The sequence below is a fragment of the Hirundo rustica genome, chromosome 7, assembly GCF_015227805.2.
Source record: "Hirundo rustica isolate bHirRus1 chromosome 7, bHirRus1.pri.v3, whole genome shotgun sequence".
Lineage (NCBI taxonomy): Eukaryota > Metazoa > Chordata > Aves > Passeriformes > Hirundinidae > Hirundo > Hirundo rustica.
Genome location: NC_053456.1, coordinates 11,422,103 through 11,434,771, shown reverse-complemented (window position 1 = coordinate 11,434,771; position 12,669 = coordinate 11,422,103). Strand labels below are relative to the sequence as shown.

At 39.5% G+C, this 12,669-nt stretch overlaps 1 protein-coding gene across 5 annotated transcripts in view; it reads right to left on the bottom strand.

The window, feature by feature from the left end:
- Positions 1-12,669, bottom strand: part of CLASP1 (cytoplasmic linker associated protein 1) — a 170,592-nt gene that overhangs the window by 51,631 nt on the left and 106,292 nt on the right. For 3 of the 5 annotated variants that reach the window (XM_058421335.1, XM_058421336.1, XM_058421337.1), the window contains exons 22-23: positions 2,629-2,732; positions 132-155 (exon numbers count right to left, since the gene is read on the bottom strand). In XM_058421335.1, the coding sequence (XP_058277318.1) occupies positions 132-155; positions 2,629-2,732 (128 nt within the window). Of the gene's footprint in view, positions 1-131; positions 156-2,628; positions 2,733-6,612; positions 6,676-10,219; positions 10,328-12,669 lie in introns of all 5 variants that reach the window. The other 2 variants (XM_058421334.1, XM_058421338.1) reach the window with 2 other exon arrangements.

The following is a 12,669-nucleotide window of genomic DNA, read 5'->3' as shown; positions in this document are numbered from 1 at the left end:
GCAGGGTTTTGCTTCCACAAGGACTGGAGGTTTGAAGCATAGAAATTAACTCACGTGCAGTACCATGGGCGTTAGCAACAGGGTGGGGAGAGTTGGAAAGTAGAAATAAAAAGTCAAGAAAGCACTAGTACCTTGCTCCTGGAGTCTCCTAACAGCTGTAGGCAGGAAAATATTGAAGGGTGGGAAAAAGCATAGAGAATTATGTCAGAAGCTCATGTAGGGTTTGTTTTTGCAAAAAAAAACGTATAGCAAATGTGTCTTAGCAAATTAAAAAAAAAAAAAAAATACAGTTTTTGCAAAATAAAAGTGCGTATAATAATGCCTGACTTTCTCTCCTAACTGTTGCACTACTCATACTGCCAACAATTTCCCTTAGGGAGCTTGGAACCGAGAATTATCCGTTAAAAACTTTTTTAGGAACAGATCTATATTCAGCACCTCTTTGCTCACTTTTCAGAAACCTGCAATGAAAGATACCAGAGATTTTGGTAGTGATTTCTCTTTCCCCACATATTACTAGTAGTGTTTAATTTTAGAGTCTTGCAAAGAAATTCTGATGTGAGGAAGCCACTATCTACAGTACAGCACATTTAATCAACTTCACTTGCCAAGTTCTCTTTCAACCCACAGTTCTTACACCACACTGTTTTGAAGATTAGATTCTTTTAAGACCCCCTGGTTGGCACCACTGGTTTAAAGACCTTACTTAACAGCAAAGTTTCCATCACCCTTTGAGCTCTTCTGACAGACCCAAGCACTAATTCCCAGTGCAGACATTGTGGGTTCAGGCCAAGCCAGCTCAAACTGAAGCAGTGGATCCAACTGGAATTGTACAGAGGGAGTAGAGGTCACAGAATGACCCACCATGTTTTGTTTCAATTGAGGATTTGGCTGAAGCCATCTTTGGAGAACTTCTTTTCATTTCTTACAACATGGAAAAGACAATTCTCTGAAAACAAGGTTACTGGGTAAAAGCTGGCATCACAACACACTCTCAAAAGGAGCCTGCACAGGCTGTGTAAATTGCCTGTTGTCAGAAGGCAATGAAGAGAAAACTGGGGTGGTGGGAAGGAAGGAATCAACACGATTGTGTTGCATCTCCTGAAGCTGTAAAAATTTAGACTGATCAACCAAGTCAGCAGCACCAGCTAGACTTAAGTATTTCCCTTTTAAGTGCTCAACCCTTCGAAATTTTAACATTTCAGTTTAATGTTAACTTAACCTCAAAGCTGGAATATTTAAGAGAGCACTTTCTAAGTCTAGTTGGAGATTAAGTCACACCCAAAGAAAGCTCAGGGCTCAGCAGTCAATTGAAACACTGTGACACTCTCTTCCCTTAAGAAACCTGTATTCAGCAGCTGCTCACATGAAGGGATAAAACCTGAATTCGTTTACACAGGCAAACCATTGTCTGTAATTATGTCCTGAACTGCTCTGATAGCAAATTTGAGGCACTGAGAGCAGAAATTGTCTCACAAGCTGTTACGTTTGGTAATGAAAATGCTCACTAGGAACTCAGCCCACTAAATGCAACAGTGCCATCCATTATATACTGCTCTACCTTTCTTTGTTCACAAATATTCCCTTTGTTTTGAAAGGTAAATTTTGTAAAAAGGGCGATTTTTCTAGAACTACTCTAATAGTTGCCATGAGCTGGGTGATAATCAGACATAAAAAGAAAAATGTTAGCCAGCCTAGGGGAAAGTGAACTAGGAAATGGAGAAAGGCCATCTACCACAAGCACTGACGACATGGTTCATCTTCCTTAAAGTGCATCTGAGACAGATTCTGAGAGATCTGTCTCAAGATACTTCAGGAAATCTTTCCCTTGCTCTGGTCTAGAGCTGGAGAAGAACCATGGGTACCCAGCTAGCACTGTACAATAATTTCTCCTGCCTCTACACATCCTCTCTCCCCCAGATATAAGAGGTACATACAAAGGGTTAGCATGTACCTTCTGAAAAGCAGAAGACACTTTTTAGGTTCTAACCAAGAGATACCATTATACAATAAGATTATACAGGACAACAACTTTTTTTTTTTAATTACATCAAATTTACTAGGAAAAGCAGTGAATGTTTTTCAAAGTATAAGCAGCAAACCGGACAAATACAATTCAACTTACACCGTAACTGCATGAGATGGCACAGATTCCACGCAAGCCAAGTTATGAGCTCTCTGAGTAGCTACCCAGGTGCAAATAACGCAGGGCAGAAATTTGTTCTTGCTGAAATCTGATCAGGAATTGACACTAACAGAGGACACTGTTTTTATGACAAAATCTTCATGCAGGCAATAGGGCTGATGGAAATCTCCGACCCCACAAGTGCTGAGCATCGTCACAGTGCTGGGCACATCCTCTGCCAGCCAAGTGAAAGCTGATTCAACCCATCCTGCAGCTGCAGCGCCAAGCCACAGCACTCTGTCTGACAACAGTGGAGAACTGACAGGGAATAAGGAAAAACATACTGCTGCCAGTATACCCAAAGTCAAAACAGCAAAAGGTAACTCTACAGCATCAGGCACTGGCACAATCAGAATAAAGCTATTTAGAAAGAGGAGAACATACGTACAGGTAACTTTAAGGCACTTCCCGGTGTCTGAAGCATTTTGTATTTTCCCTCTTACCAGTGCATCGGCCACAGCAGCCTCCAGATCTGTGCTGGTGCTCAGGACTCGCATGGCATTCATAGAAGCAGGCATCCTGCCTGGCTGTCCGAGTCCAAACCGGTCTGCACAAAAGACAACAGTGAAAGGCACTGTTAAATGAATTCACATTCATTTGGAATCCTAATCAGGTGCCCGAGTAGTTCTCCCCACGGACTCTGGGAACTCACAGTGCTTTTCCATTAAACACCTTTTACCCAGAGCTCCACAGAGTCTGCCATTAGGGTAAGAAATAAACTATTGTTTGTTGGGCGTTGGAGGCAATTTTGGATCCTCAGGGCAACTTTTTATTTATTTATTTTAAGCTAGGAAGCAGGGTATCTATCTTCTGTCTCTTTTTACTCAGTTGTCTCAAAGTTTTATTTTAATGTCAGAGGCAGACACGCCCATCCCAATCTGGCACTGTCAGAAATCAAGAGAGGTTCTCATTAACTTCAGAGAGACAGAACCATGCCCAGTGTCAGAACATGTAAATCCTCAAGCACTCATCTATCCTGCAGCCTTCTCTTTCAGGCAAGGATGTGAGACTAGCAACACCAGATCAGCCTATTTTATGCCTCAAGGCTTGATTAACCAGTAGAATATACCCCTACACCTTTACAGTATAAAAATTAAGTTAATAACTCACTTGTGAAGTGACTTCAATTTCTGGTTCTCTTGAGAAGTTTAAATTCCAGAGCTCTACATCAAAACTGCTTTTGAGCAGACAATATCATCTTTTTTCCCTTTGCATTTGATGGCAAAGCTCTCAATGGCATCCAAAGCAACGGCACCAAGACTAAAATGCCATTTACACTCCTAACATTAATTAGGTTATCATCTGCCCTGTCTACCAAAAAAAGTTACTGAAATTAGTTTCCTTAGCAAAGCCAAATTCGGAAAGGTCCACTAGCAGAGCTATGACAGAATCAGTGACTTAGGTATCACAGGCCAGGTTCTGGCAGCTAAATCCTTCTAGAGGGGGGCAGATCAGACAGCAGATACTGGGATCCCGGCTCTGGTCCATAAGCAGAAAGACCGGTTATGACATTCTAGTTTTTCTGAAGTGTGGGCTTCTGTTTGCTCATGGAGGACTTAAAACATCCCTCCTGGAACATATGTTACACCTCTGTCCCTGTGCCCAGACATGGCAACAGGAGTTTTGCCAGCAAATTCAGCGGTGCACGGATCAAGCTGCACGAACCCATTTAAGAGACTTTCAGCTGATCCACATCAAGCAGCAGGAGAGAGGGATCAAGTCACACAAGTCTTTTAATAGTTCATCTATGTTTAATTTAAAAGTGGAAAACTACTGCTTAGCAAATCGCTGAACCATATTGTGGATTTGCTCAAAACTGAGGCCAAACATGGTATTCAGCAGCTTAATGCGGTTTTGGGGAAAACACTGCGTATCACAAAATGTCATTGCTTTTTTTCTTTATGAACCTAGTGCACTATCTTTTAGGGATTAGCTCACACTGACATGCAAAATTTAAATCAGAGATTGAAGTTGGCCAGTTCTACTGTCCTAATTATAAAGCTTTATTCGAGATTAAGCTACTGCAGGGAAATAGGGAAGATTTTTAAAATCCAAAGCATTTTGAAAAGAAAAAGCCCCTGTAGACAAATATTTATTTCAAACAGAAGTGATATCTATCAAAATTTACTGTTTCTTAGAGTTACGTACCCAGACAAGACATTTCTGATTTACAACAAAAGCACATTTTCTACAAAACACATTACAAAGAAAAAAAAAAAAAAATAAATAAACAAACTTCTTAGAACTACTGCCAAAAAGTAATCAAATCATGACATTTCACAAAGAAATAAAAGTTGTATGTGTTATTACTATCCCCTTTTTTAATGCACTTGGGTTAAAGAATCACTTTGAATATGAAGATGAAATAGTGCTTTATTCCTAAAATGGAAAAATCTGCGCACCCTTAACAGAAGCGCAGAGATGATAATGCATTAGGTGTGACTGAAACTGAAGTGACCACTACAGAAATATATACACTATAAAGCTGTGCAGAAGACAAGGATTTTCCTAAGTGTAAATAAGATCTGGTAAAGTACAAAGGCTGTAAAAGTTGAGGTCAGTTCTGGACATGGTTTTATATTTAAAACCAACTCAATTACATTAATCAAGTGTTACTGAGATCAGAATTTGGCTTTAACTTTTGAAACTACATAGCATGAAAAAAACCACTGTCATTTGTTTTCAAATAAATTTAGTAGTACATTAGAAAAGGGAAGATAGTTGTTTCGGGTTTTTTTTTTAAATGAAGAACAAAATGACAAAGTAATTCAATTGTAGATCAGTTTAAATACCCAGCATAAAGAAACAAAATTGAGCTTTTTTAACATGTTAAGTACAGTGTGGCATGCTGGCTTCTATCTCCATAGCTATCAGGAATCTTCTGAACTACCCTGTTGGGTGATTTTTAAATTTGCAACACCCAAGTTACTCTGGGCTTCTCCCCAAAACACTGTTGCCATACTTGAGTGCTGGAATAAGACCACAGGAGAGACCTCAAGGCATTTCTGATGTGGGGCTGGGAACACACCTGGCTCCAGGAATAACCACTACAGCCAAGCCTGGTGTTACTGGGCAGGAAATCTGCAGATTATGCTCTGGCCACATTCCCTTGTCTCCCTGGCTAGATTCATTCATTACACTTGTTACAAACTTGGTGAAAATTTGCAACCACCACTATTAATCCTATTTTGCCATTTCTCCGAAGATTTTGGCCTTCTGTAGTACACAGGTAACCATACAAAATTTGATTATGCTTTGTAACAAACCACAGGAGCCAAGCATGAACTGACTATCACAGGAAGCCAAAAGCAAACAAAGCTTAAATCTGTATTGTAACAGAGCTATTTTAAATATTTTAAGTATTTTTAGTTAAATACAAATTTAAATTGTTATCTGAAAAATGCCAGTCAAATCAGCTTGCATCCTTCCTGTTGAGTAACATGATAAGGAAAATGATTTGAAAGTTTTAGTTAAGTGATAGCCATTTAACTAGAGTCATGAGCAACAGAGCATTTTTCACTCCCTCTTTGAAGGGTGTTATTTAATTAACTTTCAGTACAACAAACTCCTTATATGATTTTAGCCTGCAAGAAAACAGTGAAGCCTTCATTTTCTATATTATCTTTGTCCCCACAATTAAGTCTCTGTTGTTCCAAGGCTAACAGCCCTCATTCAATTCTTTTTAAGATTCCCAGTAAAATATCCTTATTTCAAAAGGAATTATGTGTTCTCCGTAACTGCAAATCCAGTACAGGGGTGGGACAGTAGCAACTGGAATCCGCAGATTTTTCTCATTACATGTAACCATCACGTTATGCAAAGCCCAGTGAAATTAAGGGATTTTTTTCTTTCAGAAACTTTCATGTGCTTTGGACAAGGCCTTCAGAACTACGTGAAGGATGGATCAGCATGTGTTATGCTCCAAAGTTCATTTTGAAAGCTCAGCAGGTGCTTAATTTTTGCTGCTCTTGTGTATTTTGGAGGGGATCCCACAAAGAACTTCCATTAACAGAGACAGGAGTCCACAATATTTAGTAATGAATGGGATGAAACCCATTGGGATCCCATCCTAGGCTCTGCAAAGTGCTACACTGCTAAAGAGTAAACAGAATTTGCAAGTACTCTGCATCAGTCAGGATTTAGCCCATGCTGCACAACTGATCCAATTCACAGGAAATTTGAGAAAGCCCTGGATCACCCTTTGTTTAAACACTGCTCACAACATTCCTACAATACACAAAATTAAAAACATCAAATAAATGAAACTCAAAACAAAAAGCCACGTCGAACAAAACCAGAACAGAAAGCCCCGCAGTGGTGAGAAGCACATGCCAAGTGCTGGCTGATGCACACGATGGCAAATGTTAAGATGGTGTAAAACAAGACTACGTGTAAGAAGCGGATTCATGCAGTTAGCGCTTGTTCACCTGACTGCCCAACAGAATCAGCAGTGGAGAGAGCACTAGTGGACCTGGAATGACGTCGAGAAGCTGCAAGTAGAAGGAATGGCAACACCCACAGGATTAACACACATTGAACCCGAGACAGAAAATGCCACAATCCGAAGGGGATGCGTGTGACCGCCACCGGCAGAGGCGTTTCATAGTGACAGGGAATGGCGCTTATGCGGATGCGGAACAGGTACAGTGCAAGCCCCACAGCGACGCCTCCGCCTGCAGCTTCCCCCCTTCCCCTCGTGACCATTAACACGATGCATGACAAAACTCAGCTGGAACAATCCCAAACCGGGTGCAGCTCAGCAAAAACACCCTGATGCGCATCGGTCGCGTTCCAGACCCGCAGGTCCTGCAGGCGGCCGTCACGAGAACGTGGAGCACGTAACTACAGAGAAGGGTTTAGATGTGTCTGATCTAAACCCCAGAGTGAAGCCATGAGGAATGGTTACGGATTGTGCTGGCAGGTATTTTTCCACAACATTCTAGCCTATGCGTAATAAAACCAACGTTAACAAAGAGAATGCGTAACCACGTAAGTAGAAAGAGTCATACAGGGAGGTCACCAACCACTGTAGAGGTCCTCGGGTTGGTTTCTTTTCCAAGTAAACACAGGTACACACACATATTCAGTGTTGCTGCTTCCAGTGGTCTCTTGCTTTTAACAAATTCTGCATACATGTTTCTTGAACCTCGGTATGTACATGCAGAGCTAATGAGAATATGCACATCACACACCCACCTAGAGTGACACATGTATACAAATTGTTAAAAGCAATGGAGAGCGCGCAACAGCAGAGGAGCCTAAGCCAAATATAGCTCCCACTTCAATTCCCAGTCGTTAGCAGCACATCAATCACAAAATGCCTTTGGAGAGGTTTTCAGTTCTTGGATTCAGCACACAAGCGAGTTCTTTATGAAAGCAAATGAAAAATGGGCCCAGTCATTCCCAAATTACAGAAATTTTGTCTTTCTAAAGAATTTTCCCTAGGTCTAGCAATGACATGCGCACCAGCTCAAAGCAACTGACCCAAGAAACTGATTGTTCATTTAAGCAATTCATCACCACAGACTCACTGAAGGCCTTGCTGCTTTAACATCGTAACTAGTACTCTCAAGAAACTGAAAAAATAAAGCAGAATCACCTTACAATAAAAATAGGCTTTGTCAATTATGCACAGAAGTGTGCGGCAGAAAAATTCTAAGTCTTCTGTTTAAGTCAAAGCATTCATAAACACAAATACTAATATAATGAAATAGGAATCAGCAACGTGAGAAAAATAAAATCTTGTGGTTTTTGACTTTTGAGAGCTTCACTAAAGCTATATGCAGTGTTGCCTTTGGCCATTGAGAACACATGCATTTATTCAAGAGAACGATTCCAGTGACATTGTGAGTAGACTCATGAAAGATTTACATGATCAGTGCAGATTATGGACTGAACCTCACAATTAAGGTTTGTAGGTCACAATTGCTTTCCCCCAAGCCATCCACTGTGCCCCTGTGGACACCACTGCAAGATCAAGGATGAGGGAGAAAAAAGAATAACAAAAAACTTTTAAAACCCACATCTCTGCAAGGAGGTTGAGATTAGATTCACTCTTGACTGTTTTTACTGACTTGGGAAGCAGGACTCATGATACATAGACATGCATACCTGCACTGCAGCCCCAGAACAAGCTGCAAAACAACAGGATGTCAGTGCTGACACTGACCATAATACCATTAAATGCCAGAATCTTCTCATTTACATTTAGTTACTCTGAGTATGTATCACAAATACACAAGTTAATCTCTATAAGCAAAACCAGACCATGCACAGCAGGATTATATTACCTTCGCATTATTGCAAGGTTAACTGGGTTCTAAAAATAGTGTGAGAGAACCACATTGTTTTGGCTTAAACTGACACATATAAATTTCTTCGAGATTAATTACACACCACATAATTAATGAGTTCATGAACATATTTGATCTTAAAACATTTCAATGAAAACACAAGAAAACGTTAATAGGGTAACAACTACACTGTTACTGTTGTTACATTGATTATTTCCTCCCCATGTAACCTATATGACTTAATAACAATGTATTTCTAGAAATGCATTGCTCTTCAGGTAATTAAAGATCATGAGCTAAAACGAGATTACTCCTTCCTCACAATGAAAGTGTAACACACATCTGTAACTGAGATTTTATAGTAAGAGTCAGACCCAGCTCTGGTGGAAGCCTACAAAGCTCACACCAGCCATAGCTCTGATATACTGCTTTTGCTTTTCAGAACAAGGGTTCAAGACAGTACTTCAACTACTGTATTTTCAATAAAATAAACAAAGCACAGCACAGTGACATAGAACACTAACGAGTGAACATTGAAATCTACTTACATATTTTGCCTGGAGGGAAAAAAGCTTCATCCAACATTGAAGCTAGGCAGGTTAATTATAAAAATAAGCTACAGTTGTAGATCTATTGTCTTTTTCTAGATCTGGTATTAAATTAGCTTCATTTAATCAATAAAAGGTTCATCTATTTATCTTAAAAAGAGCTATGAACCAAGTTATGAATCGAAGTTGAACTCCTTCCATTTTTCACCAGAAGTTGAGATATTAATGTAAACAGATTATTTTATAACTCAATATAATGAAGTCCTTGAACCCAAAGCTTCTCCCGTATTAAAACTTGTGCTATGTTCCATTTACACACTACATCATATAACTGTATTTTGTCACCATGTGCAAAACAGATACTCTAACACCATTCTTCATTAAATTATTACATAGATGAAGAGGGCCTGGAGATCAACTGCATTTCATGTCTGAAATGACAAGTTTTGATTCAAGAAGTAATGTATTTGGTTGAATATATGAGATGGCATTTGATCAGAAACATTAACTATCTTGCTGTATTCAGCATTGTGCAGAAAAACTGCATATGTTAAGTGAAATGAGATTTTCTATTTGTACTGTACACTTTAATTGCAGTTTAATGATGCTCCCTTAAAATCTCAGGTCTTTCCTTGGTTTTATGCTGCCTTGATAAAGTTTCCTACAAAACATGTGCAACTTAATTGATGACTGACTGTCCTATAAAACCTTTACAAAAAGAGAGCTGCTATCTCCACTGAAGGATTCAGGATAGAAATGATATACTGTAACTGTACCTAGCTGTAAGAAAATCGATTCATGAATACTTGAGTCACTCAACAACAGCCTGGGACACAATAAAACTACTTCAATGTGACCTAGAAAATCCAAGCTTGCCTTCCCATAGATTTCCATCAGTGTTTTTAAGCGAAGCACAGCGGCCAAAGACAAGCTGATTCAATGAAACTAAAAATTGCAGAAGTTCAAACTAAGCTATTTCCCTGCTAACAGTGAAATGCTGGGAACCAGAACTGAAGCATGCAGAAGAAAACAGAAGGGGGGGAAAAAACGGGGTTGGAAACGGGGAGTGTCAGGAATCCAGAGGACAGAAAAGAGCTCATTCCACCTAGCAGTGGCTTGAAAGGGCAATCACAACAAGGGAAAAAGGAAAAAAAATATTGACCCTTAAAGCTCCAATGCCTACATGTACTCACCAAGTGGAGGGAAGCCCCGAGCAGGGCTTGTATCTCGACTGCTCTCACGGCTGGTATCACGACTGCACCCCTGACTCATGCTGGGTCGGGGGATACGACTGCTCCGTGCTAGCATGCAGCATGGAGAGTTTCAGAGAAGGTGAACAAGTTTAATGAGGACAGAAAGCTCAAAGTCAAGTCACAGTTCTGTTAGTTACGGTAATTATTACATTAGTAATTACAATTTGCAGCAGCCTGCTCAGACTCTTTACAAACCAACTCCCTTACATGCTGAGCTGTGTTTGTGATGTGAAATTTCAGCAGCATTAATGTCTGGCTGACAGTCTGCTTTTTTCTTAAGCAATCCAAGTTTTGTTATTCAAGTAGAGCAGGAATCTTCAATCATTTAGGGAAGCTCTACTGTTGCAAAACAGATGAGGCTGAAAGAAACCCTTCTGGAATATTTCTTCCTTAATGCTAAAACAAACACTCTTCTGGAACAAAAGAGCAGATAAAAATTTCTTTAAGTAATCATAATACCGATATGATATTTTTACATAGATTTGCCTTTCACAAGGAGAGTTTTTTGAACAAATATCCTAAGGAAAAAAAAGGTGTACTGCACAGACTTGCAGAAATATCATTCTCCAATGAAAGATACTGGGAAAAAACATTCAGAACCTGAATACCTGAAAGACAGGTTAAAAAGTGATTTGAATTTGAAGAGAGCAGTAGCTTCAAATATTTAACAGAAGCTAACTTCTGCTCCTCAGACATTTCTAAAAGCTTATCTTCATGGTTTTATATGTACACAGTTTGGGATGCATGCACACTTCAGAGGAGCTTTAAACTATTTTCTTTACTTGGACAAAACCCTACAGGCTTGCAGATGTTTGAAACCCTGCATGTTTTAAAAATTTTTGCAGAAAGTTATTTAGGAAGCCTTATGCCTGATAAAGGATACAATATTTTCTCAGGGCAAAAACCAGTAGTTAATTGTCAGGAGACTTTAATGACAAGAGGGATTTCCCTAACTGTTTTGAAAAGGCAGTGGCATATTGGAAGTGTTCAGGAATCGCCATTGAGGAATTTTCTCAGGCACAAAGTAAAACCTCATCTACCAGCTTTGATAACATCACAGCAGAGGTATGCATAACATGACCCTGCTAATATTTTGTATCCTAGCTTTTATAAAAATAATGTCATTTGCATGCTTCAGAATATATATATATATATATTCTTATAAAACTCTACTGGTTTGTATACAGAACTTAAATACCTAGGCTCAAGCTGAAGTTCCTCTACAGTGCTTCAGTGCTTTCACATATACTGGATGTATTAGCATCCTTCAAGCAAAACAGTACAGAACAAAATAGAAACCTTCATATTTAGGCTTTAAAATTCAATTTGAGACTTCTGCCAGATTCTTGCTTTAACAAATCCCTCCCAGTATTGCAAAACCCTGTTCCTATCTCTCTGATGACTTAATGGTTCTGATGGTTGACCTCTGATGTCAGACAATGCAAGATGAGCTATCAACCAAGCTGATTAGATCACCATAATGTCTAATGGCACTGAGTTAGATGGTCTTACAACAAATAAAACAGACTAAATTATATGAACTGGATGAAATTAGGGTCCATGAGTACAATAATCCCATCTCAGATGTACAAGGGAAAAAGCTGACAGGTGAACTACAGGTAAAAGTAACACTAAAATTCTCCACACAAATACTTGGCTTGAAATTGCAGACTCTCTAAAAGCAAACTTCTCAGTCTTGGGTCTCATGCTTAGATGTAAATAATGGCAGCCTTCACATCAGGCTTGCACAAGCAGTCATTTCTCTTAAACAGAGAAAATTTGCCCATCTTTTCTATAATACAACCCTACTAAAAACAGTGAAGGCTCTTTAGAGAGGGAGAGATGTGAATGATTAAAAACATTAGTGGATGCACACAACAGAGTCTCTTTCCATACCAGCTAACAGCAGCAGCATGAAGTACGAAGAAAACGCACTCTTAACTGCATTGTCCTACACTAGTAGAACAATGCTACAGATGAAGCATAATACTGACTGCACAAACAGAACATTCAAAGCCAAACACTGGGTAGTTCAGGATTAATGGTCAAATAAAAGGGTTGCATGTCACTGGATACAAAAGAAAAGCAAGAAAAATAAATGGATTGAAAAGAACTGAAGGATGAGTCTGCTGTGGACTCCCAGGCACCTGCCTCACATTTTCACCACCATGTTGTGTAGAGAGGGTTTTGTATCAGTTACTCAGACTATTTCCTTTAGGCACTGCCAGCAGTAAAGGCCAGCAGTGTTGTCATTTAGCTGAGTCTCTCCTACTGTGACAGTCTGTCTCTGCAGTGCAGGGAGCAAAAGCAAAGGAGACAGACCAAGTCTCAATCTGAGAATTCTCAATCCCCAAAAGCTGGACAGAAATCAACTGAAGAGTAGCAAAATG